Raw genomic sequence first — 23745 nt, 5'->3', positions numbered from 1 at the left:
TTTCTATTTCTTGAACTACATAAATAGATATAGGAATAGGGATAAAGCTTACAGATCTAAACTGTATCAAGAAACTCAACTCTTGGTATATGAAGTTGAAAATATTTGATATGGTAATTGATTAGTTGAGAGAACAATACCCAATGCCACGGTTAAAAAGGAAATATCTAAAGATTAAAAGACAAAATGCAACATAATATAATATATTTACATTTTCTTTAGTTTTGAAGCGTCTTATGTCTAGCCACTGGAACACTATTATGTCTTTCTTGCAGATAGACACACATTGATTATGGCAAAGAGCATTATTTGTCCTTATGTTTAAGATGTTTCTCAAATTTGCACCAATATTATAACTATGTCCTTGGATGGATGGATTTAATGTGATGTTGCGTTTCTTTCACTTCAAATTATGAAACTCATTGTAATTCAAAATTCAAGATTATTGGTGATCTTTATAATGGTTAGATGATAAAGTTTCCATGGAGTCACATACAAATAGAGCATAATACATTTGTGGAAACTGGATACTTTTTCTTTGTATTTCTCAATATTGCATGTTTTGGTTTTTGTAGGAGAAATCCAGCAGAATTTGTGATTCCTTATCCCAAGTATGTTAAGAGTTTCAACTATCCATTGTGTACTGGAATGCGATTCAAAATGAAATTTGAAACCGAAGATGCAACTGAGAAAAGGTACCGTTAGATTCTTGTCCAATTCTATGCCATTATAATTCTTTCATGTAAATAATTTATAATGCTTGCATTCAGTTGTTACATGCCAAATCACCTTAAAAGCAAGTTTCTAATCGATAGGTACACTGGTACGATCACTGAAATAAGTGATGCTAATCCTGTGAGATGGCCTGGATCAAAATGGAGATCTGTAAAGGTAAATGCACATCCCTGTTGTGAAGCATGGAACTTTGCTTGTTTTTATTATTGGATATATGATTCAGAACAGAAAAGTAACTAAAGTCAGAGTAGATTAAACAATCAGTTCACCATGTTTGTTTGTATTAGATACAATGTTGTTATTCAGAATAAGTTACATGTGGGAATTGTAACAATCATTGTAATAAGCTACATGATAAATTCAGGAAAATCACATATGGGAAAATCACATTGAGAGTTGTGGTTCTCAATGTGATTTTCCTATATTTATTTGGGGGATATTATTATGTAAGATTTCATTCGTTTGCAAGTAATATCATATGTTGCTGGCTCCTAATAGGACAAGATATGAACTGTCTCACAGTTGGTATTATGTAGTTACCCGATATGGACAGATGATGGCACTAGGGAGCAAGAAAGTAGAAACTATAGATTTGTGGGATGTTTAGCCTGCTTGCAAGCTGGTCTCACTGGGCTTCTGGGAAGCACCTAGCAGATGCCTCCCATGAGTATGATTGGGAGTTAGAGGCCATAATGATGCTTTTCATGAAACCATTAATGAGAATATGCGTTTCATATACCTTAATGGGTGTCTTGTATTACGTGTCATTTATATACTATTACATCCTAATGAGAAACTTTTAGCTTCCTCATCTTTGATTACCAAAAGGATGGGAGAAAGTCCATCAGACATCTCCAATTTGTGCTCTTGTTTTCTAACTCTCAGTGTTTTTCCAAGCATTCCATTAATCACCATTTTTATTTTAGTTAATTGCACAAGAGCTGGTTCTTTGTTTCTTATTACAATACAAATTGTTTTGTCTTCCCTTGAAACCTTCTTTCAAACCATGACATGACACATTCCTGGTTATGGCGATGTCTCTGTCTCTGAGACGCATTTCAAGGCTTCAAAAAATGCAAAATAAGGAAACATAGAAACACTGAAAATTTAGATTTCTGAATATTTTCTTAAATGTGTCAGAACTGCCATTTTGATGACCGAAATTACTTGGATCATTTGTCGCTCCTTGACAAGAAGTAGGCCTCATTGCTTCTACTTTTTGTAGAAAATGAGGGGTTATTTGCTGAATTCGATTTCTGGTAGACAATTTTTTTGATGCAAAATTTCTCCTGCCTTATACGCCCTTTAGAAAGGAATTTGTCGATTCTTTATTTCTTTGACTATTGTATCAGTGGTATGATGAATATTCACTAGAATAACACAATTAGAGTTTAACTCTGTGTTTGGCAGCTTTGTACCAGGATTTAATATGTCCAAGAGTGGTGGGATATGGGCAAAGTGATTCTACATAAAATACTGACTGCAACCCTAGGTAGGGTGGCAAACTGAGTTCAAATGCATTGCTCTCTTTTGTGACAATGGTATAAGGTCCTTAGAGAAAAGGTTGAGTTTCTTTTTTTGACCTTTGAGCCACTCTTTCTAAAAATGCAAACATACTTTGTCTCCAATCTAGAATTGATGTGGCACACAATTCTAATTGTGATGTCACTTTTATTTTTCATTGGTTCACTGTAAACTCTTGTGAACCTATGTATCAAATGTGTTTGACAAATTTGGCATTTGTATCCAATTCTTGTTTTGCATGGATAAGGCCTCACCCAACACAAAAATTTGCTAGGCCTATATCAACAAATGGTTGAAAGTTCCTAAATCACAAGGGTTGAATTTGAATTCGAGTTCATTGATCATAAAATTTGGATGAAATTCGGCAAGAGTAAAAATATGGAAAAAAATTCGAGATAAATTGAACTTATATATATTTATCTATTTTAAAATATAAATAATATATCCACAAAATTGTCAAAATAATTAAACTAAATAACTTTATAGTATTTTAAAATAAAATAATCTTATTATAAATAACAATATTATGTTAAATATCATCAAATTCGCATGAAGTTTGGAAAGGGTAAAAATTTGCTGAAATTCAAACTTCATGGATGAAATTCGGCGAATCTTGTGACTTAGGTTGAAACCATAGGTTAAAAATTCCCGCTCGACAATAATTTGATTTGTACAAAAAATTTAAAAACTCAAGACTTAGCAAATTTATCGATCATTTAAAACACAAGTTTTTAAGAATATTCTTCATATTATTACTACTTTTTGTCATATCTAAAACAAAATTAGAGTTCAATACATATTTTCACCTAAAAACTAAGTTACTAGGTTCACCCTTAACGGCTTCCAAACTGGTATTAGGTATGTCTAGGTACGGGTTTGCAAAGAGGTATGTTAAATAACATGGATCGGTTTCTGCAAATGTAATTATATTGCCATTGTTAGCGATATGTTCCAAATGTAGATTTGAGGACTCATAAATATGAGGTCTCTATAGTTAATCATCATTAGTTAGTATATTAATAATATAAATAACCATATGCATTATATATATATGTATATATGTAAAAGAATATTAATCTTATGACGATTAACCATTAGCAATGAGTCTCGTGATCATATCAATTTGATAGTAACTGCAATCTTAACACTCTCTTAGTTACGAAGGATTGATATAGAACATATTATGTTCTTGAGTATATGAAGAGATATCATCTCAGTATGATATTCCTAGAATGACATATTTAAGGATATTAACATAAATCCACACACACACACACACACACACACATATGGAATTGGCTTCGATTCACAATGAGGCTAAATTTCTCAACACTTCTTTAGCAAAGAGGGAAAGCAATTTCTATAACTTAAATATAAGTTTAAACACCACTGTAAGTGTGGTCTATGATAAATTTATGTTATGGTGTCCGGCAAGATCTCGCCCGAAGAACCATAACAATTTAATTTCATGGTGTTCGGAAAAATCCGACCCAAAGAACCATGCTAACACTTGCTCCAACACATTTTGGTGTTAGGAGATAGATCTACTATTGATAAGATCGCCACCTTTCAATAATTAGCTTCTGTTCCTTATCATAACTTCTGGCACTCTGGGACAACAACTTAATGTAGTCTATTATGATAACAAGTCCATCTATTGATAAGATCGTCGCCTTTCAATAGCTCCCCTCTAGACATATACATCAATGAAAAATCGTCACCATTCATGACATAATCACAACAACATCATGTAGTAGCTCACATGATATCCACCATGGACCAAGTCAGAGGGTGGACCCACCATAGCTGCTACTAGAGGGTGGAACAAGAGTTTTCACCTCAAACTTCTCTCTCATAGAGGAGAGCGCATTACAAAGAATTTCTCTTAGAACTTCTCCTCATAGAGAAGATATCATCCACAAAGGATTGCATCTCAAAATTTCTCCCTCTGAACATTGATCCTGGGAAGTCAAGTCCTCTAGTTACTTCCTTAGAAACTCTTTTCACCCAAGGATGCCTGTCGAACTCATCTTGTATCTGATATCAATTTTCTAATTTTTTGGTGATAAGTAATCACCTCCTCATGATATACATAGGAGTAGGCCCATCAACATCATGCAGTCGCCCACATGTATTTCTAGACTTCCTCCGAGTATCAATCTTCTAAGCTCTTGCGTTGCCTTAGAAGAAGTGTCATACTCCCTCTTAATGTAGAAGAATCTCATAATCTCAATCATCAAAGATGTTTGCTTCAAGAGCCTCATTTTATCCATCTTAATCATCAGGGTCTTTGGAGCTACTATCATTAGATTGAGTCTGCACAATATTTGTTAGCATGTGTAAAGTACCAACTTTCTTTTCCTGTAAGAACATCCTCAAACATAAAAGAAAAGATCAAGGCAAATAACCTTTATAGTATGTATAAAATTACAAATAAGAGTGAGATAAATGTAAAAAATAAGAATACTTATTTGTGCATGAAGATTCAAAATTGTGTTCTTAAATTATTTGAGAATGGAACATCTCCCCTCTAAAGGAGGTTCAAGTGGGAATGGAACATTGACCATTTCCTCCCACAATGTAAAATTTCCCCTCATTCTTATATTGTTCAACAATTTTGTATCAACTATGACAATTCCTTTCTAAGTTCCAACTTGCTCTTTTCATCCATTGGAGGTCCAAACATTCATTTAGCTTAATAGTAGAAGCGAACATGTCCTTCCATTTTCTCAAACTCGTCCACAATACGCCAATATCTTGATTGAGTATGATTGTGCCACATGTATGAATCCACAACTCATATGTCAAGTTTCCTTAATGAAAGAGAGACTCGTAGATTTTTCAAGTGAATTCTTAATAACTTCATTAATGTCTCACAACAACTCAAATTTCCTTTGTTCATGCAAAGGTATTTGTTTGAACTTTTGATTAAACCTATATTACTCACATCTTGCAATCAGTGTATTCCAAATTTGTATCATTAGTGAATCTATCACAACGTGACTTACTCCCTTTGAATTAATATGATCAAGATCACCAAAGGTTGATTGAATCATATCCTCTATATGCTTCCTCTCTTTCAAGGTTGTCTTTAATAAAATAGCGAGCTCCCTCTTCCTGCAATAACTTTCTCGAAGGAAAAGATCAAGTTGCATAGCTCTTATAATAATAAAAATCACTTTTAATAATTATTCTCAATAACTATTATTATTTAATTTAATTATAAGAACATTATAAATTTGGTTCCATAATTAATTCATAATGAATTAATTCTATTCTAGTTGTTATCATCCATATATATAATTACATTGATTTTTTATTTTTTCTTATACTTAATTAATTCATCGTCCATATATATATATAACTTAATGCGTAACACTAAAATATACTTACACTTCTTAGTGGGTGATGCCTTCTAACATCCATGGTTTTCATACTTACCTCTTTCGTGTCTTCTATATTGTGGTATCCACTTGGATGTGCTGCAAGGCAAGTGGAATCCATGGGCCTTCTAATGAGAATTATGACTTGTTTACCTCTCAATGCTGCCAACATGTCTTTTGTTGCATGTGTGAATGTGTTAGTCCAATACGTTGTCCTTTATTGGTCATTGTTCTAATCCATCCTTTAAATATCTGCTTATTTATTTAGTTGTTTTCTACACCATAGAATCATGATGTTGTTCAATCATATTAAAATAATGTCGCTCCTATCATTATGCCTTGCACGCGGTATACACTATGACTCCAATATCCAATCAGCCAAATCAAGCAAAATATTGGCCAAACTCTTTCTAGTGACAATTTGTTGAGATCCATGGAGCTCATTGCCCTCGTAGGAGCGTACAAAGAATAACCGAAAGATCTCCTTTATCCATATACGAGCACATGCAATCTTGACTTGTAAAACCATTAGTTTTGAAGACCACATCAGCACAAACAAGTGAGAAAGCAACTATCGTGGCTCTTTCATCTTAGGCAGTGGAGGCCTTTGAGACTGCTACTTCTTTAATTGTGCAACACCTCCTCACTCGCCTGGAAGGTCAATCGACTCTTCATCGTCAGTTCTAAGAGGTGATTGAGGCAGGCAATACATTGCATTCACTTGTTTGATGAAGATATTATTAAGAGAAGAAATGAGTAGCTTTCTCTATACCGCCCAACAAAACCTGAGGATTTGTTGTCTAGATTTTTGTCCCTTCATTGGAGTTGCGAAGGAGAGTCTAATATTGAAGTTTATGTGAGAGATATTGTCATCAATTTTATCTTGGATAGAAGAGACACAACGCCTACTGCTATCACCTGTTTCTTTTTTTTCTTGGCTCTTGTCTACAACTTGCTTTGTGTGAATCGATGCAACCATACCTGCCTGTTCTATCAGAAAAAGAGGTAGTGAAAGATGATGTGCTCTCGGATGGCAGCAATAAAAAAAGAAGCAGTGATCTCATTCCCAACAATATTGATTACAGTCCAAACAAACCAACCAATTTCTGTTAAGAGCACATAGATTCCTGTTGCACCCATTTCTCTAGCATGTCTGTCACACGCTCATTGTTACATCCCAAATTTTGCCCTAATTTCTCTTTAGTTAAAAATAGCCGTTGAACCAAAATAAATTTTCATGTTCAAGTGAAGTTAGTCATTGTTCCATCATGGTAGTTATAGCCGTTGTTTAACTTATTCATGTTCATGTGAATTGAAGCAGTTAACTTAAGGCGTTGCATCGATTTAAAGTACTAAATAGTTTTAACCGTTGTGTTCATGTGAAGTGAATATAGTTTCTAGCCGTTGTGTTCATGTGAAGTGAATATAGTTTCTAGCCGTTGTGTTCATGAAAATAGTTTCTAGCCATTGTTCAATCAGTTATTATTTATGATGAAATTCCCAACAATATTATTAAACAAATTATGAATTGTGAAATTGATGTTTTTGGCGAGAATGATTGTTTTGAAGGTTGTAGGATAAAGACTCGAGAAAGAGGGGAAGCATTACGAAATGAGGTCATACGGAAATGGGATGATCATATGACCTAGTTATCAGGAATATCAGGTTTGATCAAAAGTCACCATGTCAAGATTGTTAAAGCTTGACAACAAATTTCAAAGTGGAAGGTTACATGAGCTAAAAATAATATAAGATTTTAAAATTAAATAAAAAATTCTTACCTCTATTTGTTAAATAGTAATATAATTTAATATTATATCATTACTTTGATTAAAATCACAATTAAATATTTGCAAAGTGGCACTATTATATTAAGATCTATAATACAATAATGTCACCTTGTATTTACTTAATTATAACTTAACCAAAATAATAATATAACATTAAATTATATTAATAAAACTTTTTCCATCTTTGTTCCATCAATTCATATTTCCAATCGATGGAATTTCAAATCGCATTATAATCTTGTAACGGCAAAAGTTGTAAAGCCGATCAATATCTTTTATATACTGCCTTTGTCGTTTTCGTATGGAGATATCAACATTTTTGTCTATTCATATTTTCGGCCATGGTCTCACAGATTTGTCATCCAATAACTCGAGTTTGCTATCCTTGAAAGTTTTTCTGCTGTGTGATATCCGTTTCAAGATTTCCTTAAAAGATTCATCGACCATTCTGCTCGACCATACCTCGCCTGCAATCTTATTCTGCTTGGCCACAAAACCATACATCTGAGCATATGTGAAGCCATTCTTGCACATATCTGAGCGATAGAATTCAGCGTATATTGAAGGATTCACCCAACAAGCGCACAAAATATTGTAGACAAGTAAGGGTGTACTCAAAACGATTTCAATTCCTTTGGTCACATTTTTTCCATCTTTTCTGTCTTCTTTTCTGAGTCGAGTTGAAACAGAGTGAAGGAGTTGTGTGCACAGATTGAGTCTTGATGTTACATTTGTACTTATCATTTTAGTAGAATACCAACAGAGCCTGTACACATTGTTTAGCAATAAAAGTAACTGATGCTGGTGATAGTATAGATATGGGAAGTAATAAGACTTTTGAACTTATCTTATTTTGTTTGATATTACCACTTCATTTCAACAATACTTTTGATTATAAAACTATACCAATATCAGCCCGTATCATAAATCTGTAGATTGTGTCATGAACTATTCTGTCTCAATCAACCAAAAATCAGTAATAAAGATCAAGTCTGAGTACCAAAGAAATTCTGAGAAGGCAGAATCTTAAATAAGTATAAGATGTAACGGATTCAGGCACCGAGGAATCACCGATCTAAAGATCTGTTGATGGTGTGAGGTGTAGACGAATCTGACACAAGAAAAAAACAAGGAAGATATCATTAATTGATAATATTCAAAATAATCTGATAAGCTCATGTAAATCCACTTTGAAAATTTATTGTCAAGCTGAGTGGTGGAGATCGGGTTATAAAGACCCACCTCTGAAATCCCTGGCCAGGGCGATAAAGGGCAAACATGCCACAACAAAATGATCGCGTTGTTGTCCTGATACTTAAGCTATTCAATCGAATAGTTGTTGGGGACCTCAACCCCCCTGAGTACTCCGATGACTAGATCGATGAACATCCCAAGCCTGACCTCAGGGTAGGGAGGGCCGTTCTATTTATTTAGAACTTGTGGGGATAAGTAAAAAGGTCCGCGGTTGGGAGGTTAAGCCTACGTTAATGCTTCTCCTCTCACCAAAGTCAGAGCTTGGTCAATTAATTGGAAAAGTCTTACAAGTAAATCAGTACGTATCTTTGTTTCTTTATTTCTTTTATGCAATATACGTATATAACTGAAAGATTCTTTTCCTGTAATTAGATGTATCATAAATTGATTCTTTTAAGTATATTAGATGCAGTTTTTCTCACTATAATTTAGATTAGGGTTAAAATTTAGTATTCTCAAACATTAGAATAAATTTGATATTCAGTAATTAAAATAGATTTAGAATTTTTAGATTAACTTCAGTATTAGTTTAGATATATCTCATCAGATAATTAGAATATTAAATTCAGCTGATTTGTAGTTGTAGAATAACTTGATGTTACACTCATTGTCAGATCTAAGTATTTGACGACCTAAGATGAACATGAAACCACCTTTTTCTATTTGGACATGTCAATCAAATTCAAGGATCAAATATCATTAATAGCCTGTAGATCACAGGCTTCACCATCTTTGGTGAGAACATACTGCTCGATGCTTTTCTATACTTCCTCTCAGAGTTCAGGGATCTATGATTATCTGGAACACATTCGTAAAAAACTATTGGGGAGTTTGTTTGATTTCTTTGGAGACCTCGTGACTCAAAAGAAAATGAACACACTGTTCAATAAGACATTTTCGCGCTCAAATAATAGTAGCTACATCACTCTGGTCCCCGATGAAATATATGAATGAGACGACCACTAATCTCAGGAACTCATTTATGCTAGATACAAATCTTCATCCTATGAACTTCTACACATGTCAAAATCCTTTCGCTGTAAGAACAAAGACACATGAGATTATAACACTTATAGAGTGTTATCATCTTTTATTCCTTATTTTACATTTGCAACTAGGCTCTGATACCATGTTAAATAACATGGATTGGTTTCTGCAAATATAATTATATTCCATTGTTAATGATATGTTCCAAATGCAGATTTGAGGACTCATAAATATGAGAGGAGACATATCTCATGAAGAGACACGTCTCTATAGTTAATCATCATTAGTTAGTATATTAATAATATAAATAACCATATATATATATATATAATATGACGATTTACCATTAATAATGAATCTCATGATCATATCAATCTTATAGTAACTACAAACTTAACATGTTTGGGTATACCTAGGGTATGGCCTGAGCGTACCTAGGGTACCCAAAGGTGCTGAAAGCCAAAAGGTTAAAAACAATAACATATTTTGATTTTTTTTGCATTCAAAACTCCTAAAGTCCTTATAAAAGCATAATTTTTCTCTTTGCACTCTCTTTTGTCATTTTCTCAAAAAAAAATTTCTTTTGAGGGCACAACTCCTCAAACCTTCTCTATCATTGGGTTTTCTCACATCTAACATGTTGGGCAACTTATCATAGCTGCCCCTTAAACCCATTAGGGTCTCCGCTCCCAAAACCCCACTAGTTATTGGGATATCTTGTCAAAGAAGAAATTTGATTATAATACGGGGGTTTGGGAGTGGAGTCCAGAATAAAAAAAACTAAGACAACTAAATTATCAATCTTAAATGTTAATTTATAAAGATAAATATTTAATGTTAACTATCAATTGACATTTAATATCACTACCATTTTGGCATTTGGCTTTGATCAATGATGAAGTATCAGGTTGCCTAATGTATTCAATTTTACAATTTTGTATTTATCTTTAATTTTTTCTTTATATATATGTATATTGTTCCAAATTAACCTTTGTGTAGGGAAAACTGAATGTTGCTATTGTCGAAGGAGGTCCTACATGATAGGGGACTAGGTGCTCACTTTGAGTGGGACTTCAAATGCATAATTGATTCATATATCTCAATCTCAAAAGTCTGTAACTGATCTGGCAAAACGATCTCAATGCTAATGAGAGCCTCTTCACTGGTTGGAAATTTTTTGTAATTGTGTGTTTGTTGAAACACACTTTTGCCTTGGACTCCCTTCTTTTATCTGGTTCAGAGGCCATGCAATGTGAGAGATCTCATGCATGAACCTGCAACAAAAGTTCGCTAAGCTTTAGAAGCGTCTGAGATTCTGTGAGAATCTTTGGAGCTGGTTAGTCTCTAAAGACCTAGATCCTCTTTTGGTCATATGTACATTGTGCAACAATACTGGTTCCTCTCCATGTAAAAGGAGTACTTCTCAATATTTTTGTAGAGCTAATGTTTGCACAAAGTCAGAAGAACCCGTTGAACATGCTACAGGTGCTTCGTCCATATCTTTCTATAGATGAGGAAAAGTATTTGTGAATTGCTGGAGGACATCATTCATCATCTGCATGAATATGGTTGGCATATTGGTCAAACCAAATAACATGATCAGCCACTTGAAGAAGCCCTCCTTGGATTTGATGAAAGTCTGTTAGATGTCAATTGTATTAACACACCAGAGGGTACCTTAGGACAATTTTTCCTGAAGGCCCCATGGTCTTACAAAGCTTTCACATTCCTTCCTTTTATTGGGAAAGTACAATCAGGCTACCACAAGGTGAGGCACCTGATCAATTGTGGCCCATCTAGATTAGCTTCTGATTTTAATTTTGAATCCTCAAGAACTAAGCACTTCTTTGTGGCCTGTATGATGGGGGTTAGATCAATTAGAAGCTTCACTTGATATGTGCCCCTGTGATTTGTAAACATTTATGTATCTTGAGTCTTGACAACATCTAGTTGTTTTGCTTCTGATGTGCTGCTATACTAGGTATCCATAAAAAGTTGCATGAAAAGTTGCTGTGACCTTTCAATCTTCATCACATCTGTTCATAAACATTAAAATGTCAATGATTTATTAGAGACACTAACTTAACAAGGGTCACCTCTAGCTTCTCTCATCTCATGTTACCTAGTGTGATGCATTACTTTGAAGCTTGGCCTCATAGACACCACAATTGTTGTACCTGAGGGCTGACTGAAAAAAACCATCTAATCTGCTTGAGGGTGACAGGCCTTAGACTATTGCATCCCAATTGGAATAGGAGGTGGAATGACATTATCAACTGACATGGATATCTTTGCCTTGGTTCACACTTCGGATGGTATGTTGATGCATATCAAGTTTTTGGTAGTAGGTTTGGCCTCTTGACTCCCTTGGCAGAAATCAGATTCTTCCAATGTATGCTATTTATGATGAATTATAGAACCTTTTCTTAACTCACATCTGGGGACAGAAAAGTCACTCCCCGACTTCTTGTAGTAGCCTACTCATACAGTGGGATGTGAATCTGCATCAAAGATTTGCTTACCTTCTTTCTGCACGATGAATCTATATGTAGTCATGAGCAAGCTGTCTCTTGATCTTGTGATTTTGTTAGAAGAGTATTGTTGGTGTGATAACTCTTCTAGTCATGCCACAAGGCCTCCTTAGTCTATCAGCACTATTGGCATAAAATTTTATCAAGACGCCACCCAATGCTAACATTCTTTTTACTGTTACATGGCTAGAAAGAATGATTGAGAACATGCAATCCTAAGTAGGAAAGGCACAGGGCATGATGTCAGTTACCAATAAACAAGAAAGGAGTGAACTAGAATGCACTCAAAAAATAGGGAACACCCATTTGTTAAAGATCAGAGATCTGTGATCATGTTGTAAGAAGTGCTAGTTCAGCTAATATCCCTCTCTGTTTTCTTAATACTGATCTCATGAAACATTTCACAGGTTCACAAAAAGGCATTTGTGCAAACAGTTGTCTGAAGTAACATTCAGTAATTAACTCTAAATTCCTCTGAACAATTTGTCAAATACTTGTCATGAAATTGTAATGGTGGTTTCAGATTTGCAAAGTCCTCATGAAGGATTCAGAAATGAATAATGATAGTATCCCTTCAGTTTATAATCAATATCTAACATTCCTATTGGCAGTATTGCAGCTACATATGGAGCATAGAAGTTCAGTTTGAAATGAAACTGTCGCTCGTGTGAGACATAAATTATGTCTTCATAAATCTATTATCAATCTGAATGATTCTACATCAATGAAATGTTATAGAGACCTGACCTTATTTTACCATCAATGGCGATTTATGAAATAGACTGTACAAATCCCAGAATGGTGTTCAATAACCATTTGCTTTATCCTAACACCAAAGGTGAATATAGTTGCCCAGATGTGAAGGAAAAGATCCTCAGGAAGTTTACTGGTTCCCAAAGTCACTTCAATATGTGCCCATAACAGTCTGTGAACTTGTCTATCTCAGACACATACCGAGGATGCTTGATACGGTGCTTTGATTTGAGGATTCCAACCAGATAATTCAATTATTACTCCTGTCCCAAATTTCTGTCACCTTCCTGTACAGTAAGGAGAGGCTCACGGTAACTCATGTCTTGAATTTTCAGCAATACAAGGATGGAATCTGTAAATCTTCAGCCTGGTCATAGAATCACCTAGCTCATGGGGTTGAAATGATTTGCTTATGATTAAGAAGCTTTGGAAATATGAAGGAAATTCTGCTGAACAAGTGATAGTTGTGCCCCAAAACATTCATCACATTGGAGAGATGTAGCCAGCCCAACCTTAAAATAATTATCACAGAACATTAGTGAGATGGGTATTCATAATATTGTGCGCTGTAACAATATCAAATCCCTGGCCACACAATTTAATATTTATGGCACATAATGTCAAGTCTTATTACTTTGGGTTCAATTGCCTAAATAGACATTTGCTTCTTTATAGAAATAGGATAAAATTGCCCAGCTTCAGAATTAATAGGCTCCCACACTATAATATTTATTCCTCATAGACCTTTATAATGTTGGCAGTGTTGTTGTCACTTAGGTTTGCACCCTTGTCCAGAGCCTATGCATGAGGACAACCTAGTGAAACATGGAAACAACCTCCAAGCTGTGGGACTTGAACTGTGAGGTTGAGTCCCGGAGAAGGCCAGCTTCCTCTTACTATTAGGATGCACCTAACTACTCTTGGAGAGGAAAAGGGAGAAGGAGAGCATGAAAGCAAATCTACCTAATCTAATCTAAAGAGGTGATGCACCAAAATAGAGTGTTTAGACCAATCTCTGCCCATATATGCACTATTGAACCAGAATGAAACTAAGGATATACACATTCAGACTTGCTTTAATCTAATAATCACATGCACATCAGAATACCAAGATGAATGACACAAGGAAGGAGAAGATTCACTTATATATCATTCACAGGCCATAAGAGATACGGTCATGCAGATTACAGACTTCCACAAAACAATGGCGAAGGCAAAGAGTTCTTGCACTTTCATACCAATGGCTGAAGGAGATAAAGTAGAGAATCATACAGTTTAGAGGCATAGGGGAATTTACACTGCGAATTGTAGAGCAATAGTAGAGAACAACAAAGAATGATCGACCTGCACAAAACTTACAAAAAAAATGCCTTTATAGTTCAGGCATAACTGAGATTTTTTCCAGCCGAAGTGACTTCTCAGCTACCTGCCATTAAGTCCTGCAGAGAACAATCATGGGGATTTGAAGAAAATTTGATCTTTTGGCGGATCTAGACGCAATGATTCGGAACAGTGCCTCGAGAAGACAGAAACGACACCATTAAATCGCTCTGGCCAGGTAGATAGATAGGTCGGGGTGGTAGAGTGTTCCTGTATGTTTCGCATTCACTTCTGGTAGCTGGAATCGATCATGAAGATTAGATTCGTGTAAAACTCTTGATTTCCCCTGTTCCTGTCTCATGAATCAGCAAGGTCAACCTAGTCAACCTATCCTTGGCACCAGGACGAGCCACGTGGACCAATAGCCTTTTATCTTCATGCCGTCTCGTGGGGTACTCCTGAGTTGACCATGCTTTTCTAACTAATTGCGCCATCCTTTTAAATCCTGACCGTGACGGCCTACAACATAACCGTCAACCCTTAACTGTCAACCTTGGCCGGGCCCGCAAAGACACGTGTCACCGAGGCGCTATGTCGCTATGGATATCCTCCGAGCATTTTCCCATAGCGAGATAGCGCCCACTGTAGATTTGAATTGATCTGATGATTGTGAGGACTCGCCATAATACTGCGCTATGCCCTTAAAACTTTTGGGCCCATGAACCATTTGGCTTCTGACTCAGCAACCGTACCATACCTGGTGACCCCAAAGAGACAGGCCCCACAGGGACACGTGACGACAAGGCGTTATGTCGCTATGGCAAAACAATGTGCAACTTTCCATAGTGACATAACGCCAACCGTGGATCAGATTACATTGAACGACGAGGGCTTATCTAGTATCTAGCTGCGGGCTAATGACGTCATCTGGGACACGTGCCTTCCACCCGTTTTCTCGCATTTTATAACTTCTTCGCACTTTGATAATGCAGGAATGCGCCAACCTTTGATCTGTGAAGATCCGACGGTGCTCATAACTTGTACTTTCTGGACCTCAGCAACCATCCACTGTGACATCACCTGGACGCGTGTCAACAAGGCACTTCCCCGTATTGTCAGAAGGTCTGACAAAGCTCAGAATGCGGGGAAGCGGGCACCAACCGATCTGCTAGCTTAGCCACCACCTGTTCACCCTGCGGCCCATAAGACGGAAACGGACCCACAATCCATGTGTCGCTAGGTTGCTAACTCGCTATACCTAAACAACGTGCAACTTCCCATAGCGAGTTAGCGAGTACCATAGATCTATGCTGATCTGACGATAGTGAAAGACTCGCTGAAAGGATTGGCCCACATTTTGCACTATCATCACCCTAGCCAATGAGAAATTAATCAACTGCCAACGTGTCATTAATCTGTACACTCATTCCTAACGCATCACTAGTTGGGGGTCCACCTTGTGGCTTATGGAACAAACCTGGCCCCACAAAGACACGCGGCAGCGAATCGCTATCTCGCTATGCATATCCTTCAAGCAACTTCCCATAGCGAGATAGCGAAAAGCCATTGATCTGAGGTCAATCCAAGGGTGAAGAAACTGCATCAGGCATTCTGAAGATTGGTGGGTCCCGTACTCGCTATGTCGCTATGAGTAAACAACTTGCAACTTTCCATAGCGAGATAGCGAGGACTATTGATTTTGTGTTGATTCGACGGTCAAAAGCCCTCCTGTGTTTACAGAAGCGGCGTGGGTCCAGGTACTGATGGCATCAAAAAATTTGCATAGCTAGCGAAACAAAACCCCACTTAAGCATTGTCACCCTTCCACGTTGCATGAGGTCCCACCAAACACTCATTTCACGGTGACTCGCTATGTTGCTAATGGCGAGATGCTTGAGTTTTTTGATAGCGAGATAGCGAGTGCCGGGGGCTTTATCAAAACTCGGCGCCGGAGAAACAAAAACACCACCACTGCCAAATTGGGCCCACCGATGCACGTGGCAAACACTCGCTATGTCGCTATAGCTAAAGGTCGAGCATTTTCTCATAGCGACATGGCAAGGGCCGTAGATCCTGAGAAGATCCAACAGCAGGAGTGTTGTTGGTCCGCAGAAATGTTAAAGCACAGTCACTTAGGAAATAAAGAAATAACCTAAGGTTTTGATCGTTGATTTTTTTTTTTCCAGGGGATTAAATAATATTAAACTGGAAGTGGCCGTTGGACAGGGGCTAATATTAAATAATAGCGAGTGCCGGGGGCTTTATCAAAACTTGGCGCCGGAGAAACAAAAACACCACCACTACCAAATTGGGCCCGCCGATGCACGTGGCAAACACTCGCTATGTCGCTATAGCTAAAGGTCGAGCATTTTCTCATAGTGACATGGCAAGGGCCGTAGATCCTGAGAAGATCCAACAGTAGGAGTGTTGTTGGTCCGCAGAAATGTTAAAGCACAATCACTTAGGAAATAAAGAAATAACCTAAGGTTTTGATCGTTGATTTTTTTTTTTCCAGGGGATTAAATAATATTAAACTGGAAGTGGCCGTTGGACAGGCTGGGCATACAAATTTGAATTTTTGGCGGGAGACAAAAAATGGCAACATTTCTGGCGACTCACAAGGGACGCAAGCCAGCTATGCGTAAGACCAGTGGCCTGAAGCATCCATTGGGCTATAGAGTCGAGAAGATATGTAGATTCTGAGCACTGTGAAACCCTAACCCTACCTCTGAGATAGCAAAACACTGAAAAGCCCTTGTCTTTGCAACTGGAACCAGAGACCAAAACCTTCATCTGCAACCTTCAAAATTTCAAAACTTGTTGTCTCACGGAGACAATCCTGTGCTCGTGCACTTCTTGGAAAAGCAGGGAACAAACTAGAAACGAAACTAAGCTAACTATGTATATAGAATCTCAAACCCTCAGAAACATGGCTTGAGATAGATCCCATTCACTGGGACGGGCAAAATTTCACCATCAAGCTTGCTTAACTGGAAAGCATTGGCCTGTTTACAACTTTCAATTAGGTAGGGACCACTCCACAGTGTGTCAAATTTTGAGTGTCTTCCTGGTTTTGCCCTATCTGCGTCCCATTTCAGAACCAAATCTCCCTCCCTAAAGATCTTGACCCTAGCGCTTTTGTCAAAACTCTTTTTGACCTGCTGCTGGTGTGTCTCTAGGGTCTGCATGGCCTGAGTCCTTTTCTCTTCCAGCTCCATCAGTTCTGCCACTCTTACTGTCATGGCATCATCTTCAATTAGTTCCAACTGATGAGCTAACTCCAGGGCTGGGAACTCCAATGAAATTGGAAGCCTTGCTTCTCTACCATATACCAGCACAAATGGTGAATTCCCTATTGATCTTTTAGGTGTTATCCTGTCAGCCCACAATGCAGTCTTTAGTTTTTTATACCAACACCTCTGATTGTCTTCTATTGTCCTTTTCATGATTCTGATCAGATTCTTGTTGGAGGACTCAGCCAAACCATTACCCTGAGGATAGTAATTTGAGGATGTGCTCAAATAGATATTATGATCCACTGCCCATGCACAAATCTGAGCTCCAACAAAAGACTTTGCATTATCCGAAATAATAGTTGAAGTGGCACCAAACCTGGTCACAATCCCATCAAGGAATTCCACAACTGAAGATTCAGTAGCATCCTTCAATGCAACTGCCTCTGTCCACCTGGTGAAGTAATCTGTAGCGGCTAAAATCCATTTGTGACCTGAACTAGAAGGAGGATTGATAGGGCCCATGAAATCCAATCCCCATTGAGCAAAAGGTTGATCCACCTGGATAGGATGAAGGGGAAGAGCTGCAAACCTTTGCTTGCCAGAGAAGAAGGCACATTTTTCACACTTCCTTACATTCCTATGACAATCATGAAACAGAGATGGCCAGTAAACCAGCCCTCATGATCTTCATTGCGGTTGTCCTTGCTGAGAAGTGGCCACCATCAGGGTTATCATGAAGCTCAGTGATTATTCTTTTAGCTTGGTTTATATCAAGGCATCTTAATAGGGCTCCATTAAAATCTTTTCTAAAAAGGATACCATCAACTATGACATAAGGAATTGACTGTAATCTATACTGTCTCCTTTTAGTTCTATCTAATCCTTGAGGGTATCCATTGCCTAATAAGAAACTCTTCATATCATCCATCCAACTCCTTGGGTCACCATTTCTCACCTCTTGTTGCTCTGTCAGTATCATAGCAGCTTCCTCATTAGGTTCCTGAGATGATAGCATCTGTTTACACAACCCCCTCCCTCTTACCAGCTTGGTAATCTGAATGTCAATATCATATTCCATTACCTTTGTAATCCAACCAGCTCTTTTCTCAGTAACATCTTTGTTCAAAAGGAACTCCTTCACACTGGCATGGGGTACTAACAAATGAATCTTATTATGAGACAGGAGGTGTCTAAATTTCTTTAAAGCTCTGATGACTGCAAGGGCTTGCTTCTCTACATAGCTATATTTATCTTCATATTCTTTAAGCCCTTCACTAAAGAAAGCTATAAGCTGCTTCTCATCTTTATCATTTCTTTGAGTCAGGACAGCAGAAATGCTTGACTCACCACCTAGAGTATAAAGGATGAAATCCTTCTTAAAATTTCGATTCATGAGAGTAGGGGCCGAGGCTATGGCTGCCTTGATCTCTTCAAAACTTTCCTTCCCTTCCTTGGTCCATGCAAAGACCATACCTTTCTTGAGCATAGGTGTAAGAGGTTTCACTATGGTAGCAAGATTAGGGATAAATCTTCTAACAAAATTTATCCTACCTAGGAAACTTTGCAGCCCTTTCTTGTGTTTAGGAAGAGGGAGAGCAAGTATTGCTTTTGTTCTCTCTGGATCAATGGTTAAGCCATCCTCAGATACAATATGTCCTAATAATTTTCCTTGGTTAGTAGCAAAGACACACTTGCTTGGGTTAAGGGAAACCCCAAACTCTCTGCATCTTAAGAATACCTGCTTGAGATGACCAAAATGATCATCTACATCCTTTGAATACACAGTGATATCATCAAGGTAAACTAAGAAAAACTTGTCAATCAATCTTTTGAAGGCCATCTCCATTGCCTTCTGAAATGTAGCACCTGCATTGGTTAGCCCAAATGGCATCTTACAATAAGCGTAGGTACCCCATTTAATGGTGAATGCAGTCTTGTATCTATCAGACTCTTTAACCAGCACATGATTGTAGCCAGAAAATCCATCAAGAAATGAAAATCTCTTTGAGCCACTGACCTTGGACAAAATCTGCTCCATAGAAGAGAGAGGATGGTGATCTTTAAGGGAAGCTTGGTTAAGGTCCCTAAAGTCCACACACAATCTAATTTCTTCATTCTTCTTCCTAATAGGGACAAGGTTTGCTACCCACGATGAGTGTTTGATAGGGAAAATTATGTGGGCCTCAATCAATTTGGATAACTCCTTTCTCATTAAGGGTTCAATTTTGGGATTCATTGGTCTCTATTTTTGTCTTACTGGTTTTACATTATCAACTAAATCTATGGTATGCTCAAACAACCTTGGGTCGAAACCCTTTAAGTCATCATATGTCCAAGCAAATACATCATTAAATTCTTGACATAGATGAATAAAATTTTCTTGCTCAATTTTAGAACATACCTTCCCCATATTTAAGGATTTTCCATCAGCAATCATGGCTGGAGTGTGATCATCTTCATCAGCAGCTAGGTTCATGGTTTTGCCTCTTGTTTGATCATCAGGATTAAAAACACTCTCTAGAGTAATGAGACCTTTCAGCTTGTTAGAATTGAGATGAATATTCTGATCACCATACTGATCCTGCAACCTTGACTAATTTCTGCCTGAAAATTCTGCCTCATTCTGCAAGAAGCTCACAATTTGCTCATCAGACTCAAACACTTGCCAATGGATGTTGTTATCAGGGATAGCAGGCTTTACTACCACTCTGATTTGTTGCTTCTTCTCCTCCTCAAGATTCCCTGGCACATCATAAGATGCACCTATTGCTGCAAGTCTATCAGCATGTCTGTTTTCCTTTCTAGGGATGCTTTGAATATTAAATGCATTGAAACCTTCAAGAAAATCCCAAACTCTATGTTTATAGGACTTGAGCAAACCATTTTTGGTGATATTCTGATTTCTCACTTGGTTAACCACCAACTCACTATCTCCATACACCCTTAAGGCTTGGATTCCTCTTTTTTGAGCAAGTAGGAGACCTGTGAAGAACCTCCTTATAGCAATATCGTGAGAATGCTCGAAATAACAGAATACAAAGTGATAGCAGAACTCAGAATGAATCTACTGATCGCAGGCCACTTCGAGGGGGTAACCTCCTATGAGCAAGCTCAATACAATAAATTCGTCCGTGCCCATCAAGGGCCTCAACCTATTCTTATATACTGAGTACGATCTAGAAAAGTAATACTACCTATGCATGTGGGATAATAAAATATACTCACGGGACGACTTACAAAGCATATGCGTCCAACAACACTACTCTAACAAAATAAACAGAAGGAACACACAGGTTCCTAACATCCCCTCTCCCTTAGAAAAAAGCTTTGTCCTCAAAGCTTAAGGTGTGGAAATTGTTGTTGAATCTGAAGAAGGGGTTCCCAGGTAGCATCCTCTGGTTGCATGCCATGCCACTGAATCAAGACCTCAGAGATGGAGCGAGAGCGAAGCTGGCGAGTGCGCTGGTCAATGATTGCCACCGGCTCCAGGATAATGGATCCTTCCGTATCCATTTCAGGGAGAGTAGTTTGTGCTCTGACAGTGGTACCCAGAACTTTCTTTAGACAAGAAACATGAAAGACTGGATGAATGCGGGAAGAAGGAGGAAGTTCCAGTTTATAAGCAACTGAACCAATCTTCTGCAGAACCTTATAAGGCCCATAAAATTTTGGGGCCAGCTTATGACGCCCTTTCAGCTTTAGGGAGGATTGTTTGTATGGCTGTAGACGAAGAAAAACCATATCCCCAACTTGAAATGAGCGCTCAGAACGGTGTTGATCTGCTTGCTGTTTCATCCGATTACGGGCCATGTGAAGATTATCCTGTAAGGTACGAAGAATCTGATCCCTGCTGCGGAGAACTATGTCAACTGCCTGGACTGGTGAGCTGTTGGGAGTGTAGGGAAGGAGCACTGGAGGTGCCTGAGCATAGACTGCTTCATATGGAGTCATTTTAGAGGCAGTGTGGTAAGAGGTATTGTACCACCATTCAGCTAAAGGGAGCCACTTGGCCCACTGATGTTGCTGTTCGGAAGTGAAGCAACGAAGATAAGTTTCCAAGCATTTATTGACAATTTCAGTTTGACCATCAGTTTGTGGGTGATAGCCCGAACTCATCTTCAGTTTGGTGCCAGTTTTCTGAAACAGTTCAGTCCAAAAATGACTGGTAAAAGTTGCATCACGATCAGAGACAATGGAAGAAGGGAGTCCATGAAGACGAAATATCTGGTCCATGAAGATTTGTGCAACAGAGGAGGCAGTATAGGGGTGGCTGAGGGCACAAAAATGACTATATTTCGAGAGACGATCAACCACAACCAAGATCACTGTCTTGCCACCGGATTTAGGAAGCCCTTCAATGAAATCCATAGAAATATCAGTCCAAATCCGTGTAGGGATGGGCAATGGTTCGAGCAAGCCAGGAAGGAGGGTCGTTTCACCCTTGTGGCGTTGGCAAGTATCACATTCAGCCACCATCTGTTGAATCGTCTGTTTCATCCCTTTCCAAAAGAAGTTTCTCCTTGCTCGCTCATAAGTTTTGAGGAAGCCTGAGTGCCCTGCTGAAGGAGAAGCATGGAGTTCATAAAAAATAGCCTGATGTAGAGCTGGGTTCTGAGGAAGCACTAGCCGACCCTTGTATCGAAGAGAAGCACCATTCCAAGAGTAATGTGGTATAGCAGAAGGATTATTGGCTAGCTGGTGAATGATTTGAGATAAAGAAGAGTCACTGTCATAGCCCTGCTGAACAGACGCTAACCAATTGGGAATGGGCATAGAAATAGCGGAAAGGGAAGCTTGATTATCAAATGTGCGAGAAAGAGCATCTGCCACAATATTCTCCTTACCCTTCTTGTAGGTGATCTCATAATCATACCCCATGAGTTTGCTGACCCATTTCTGTTGTGTAGGAGAGGATACCCGTTGTTCCAGGAAGTATTTCAGACTTTGGTGATCGGTTCTGATGCAAAAATGACTCCCTAAGAGGTATGGCCGCCACTTCTGTACAGCATGCAAAATAGCCATCATTTCTTTTTCATAAGTAGAGAGGGCTAGATTCTTACCAGAGAGGGCTTTGCTAGTGAACGCAATAGGATGGTCATCTTGCAGGAGAACAGCACCCAATCCATTGCCGCAAGCATCACTCTCAATAGTGAAGGGTTTGGAAAAATCTGGCATCGCGAGAACAGGTGTACTGCACATAGCCTGTTTCAGTTGTTCAAATGCAGTCTCAGCAACAGGGGTCCAGGAGAAGGCATCCTTTTTTAACAGAGCTATCAATGGTGCTGCAATTTTCCCGTAATCTTTGACAAACTTGCGGTAGTAGCCAGTCAACCCCAAAAAACCTCGAAGGCTCTTGAGAGTTTTAGGATGCGGCCAAGTTTTCATGGCATCTATTTTTGTAGGATCCACCCGCACTCCATGGTGTGCAACAATATGCCCGAGATACTCCACTTCCTCCTGGCCAAACACACATTTAGATAGTTTTGCACAGAGTTGATGATCAGAGAGAAGTTGCAAGACAAGCTCCAGATGATGGAGATGCTCAGCCCAAGTTTTGCTATATATGAGGATATCATCAAAGAAGACCAGAATGAATTTCCGGAGGTATGGTCGAAATATGTTATTCATCACTGCCTGAAATGTTGAAGGAGCATTCGTGAGGCCAAAGGGCATGACTAAAAATTCATAGTGACCATCATGTGTGCGGAAGGCAGTTTTAGGTATATCCTCCTCATTAACCCGAATTTGATGATACCCAGAACGAAGATCTAACTTGGAGAAAAAATGAGCCCCATGAAGTTCATCAAGAAGTTCATCAACAACTGGAATGGGAAACTTGTCCTTTATAGTGAGATGATTAAGTGCTCGGAAATCAATGCAGAGTCGCCATGACCCATCTTTTTTGCGAACAAGCAGAACTGGAGAAGAAAAGGAACTGGTACTAGGGCGAATAATACCTTGCTTCAGTAAGTCACGGACAAGTATCTCGATTTCGGTCTTCTGATGAAATGGGTAGCGGTAGGGCCTGATGTTGGGCGGAACACTGCCAGGAAGGAGCTGAATACGGTGGTCCTCTGGACGAGAAGGAGGTAATCCCACAGGTTCAGCAAATACACCAGAATACTTGTCCAAAATGTGTTGGAGATCGGCAGGAGTGCTAGAGACTGCTGATGGCTGCATCTGAATGGAATGGAGCTGAGCGATGACACCATGTGAATTCTTCTTAAGAAGT

General features: G+C 38.3%; 1 protein-coding gene across 1 annotated transcript in view; it reads left to right on the top strand.

The window, feature by feature from the left end:
* The window catches only part of LOC149535209 (auxin response factor 4-like), an 87708-nt gene that overhangs the window by 33832 nt on the left and 30131 nt on the right, over positions 1–23745 (top strand). The window contains exons 8-9 of the mRNA XM_089804211.1: positions 576–695; positions 816–891. Coding sequence (XP_089660337.1) covers positions 576–695; positions 816–891 — 196 coding nt within the window. The remainder of the gene's footprint in view (positions 1–575; positions 696–815; positions 892–23745) is intronic.

Source organism: Cupressus sempervirens, chromosome 10, assembly GCF_028749045.1.
Source record: "Cupressus sempervirens isolate cs-2001-9-10 chromosome 10, ASM2874904v1, whole genome shotgun sequence".
Classification (NCBI taxonomy): domain Eukaryota; kingdom Viridiplantae; phylum Streptophyta; class Pinopsida; order Cupressales; family Cupressaceae; genus Cupressus; species Cupressus sempervirens.
This window is presented reverse-complemented; position numbering and strand designations above follow the sequence as displayed.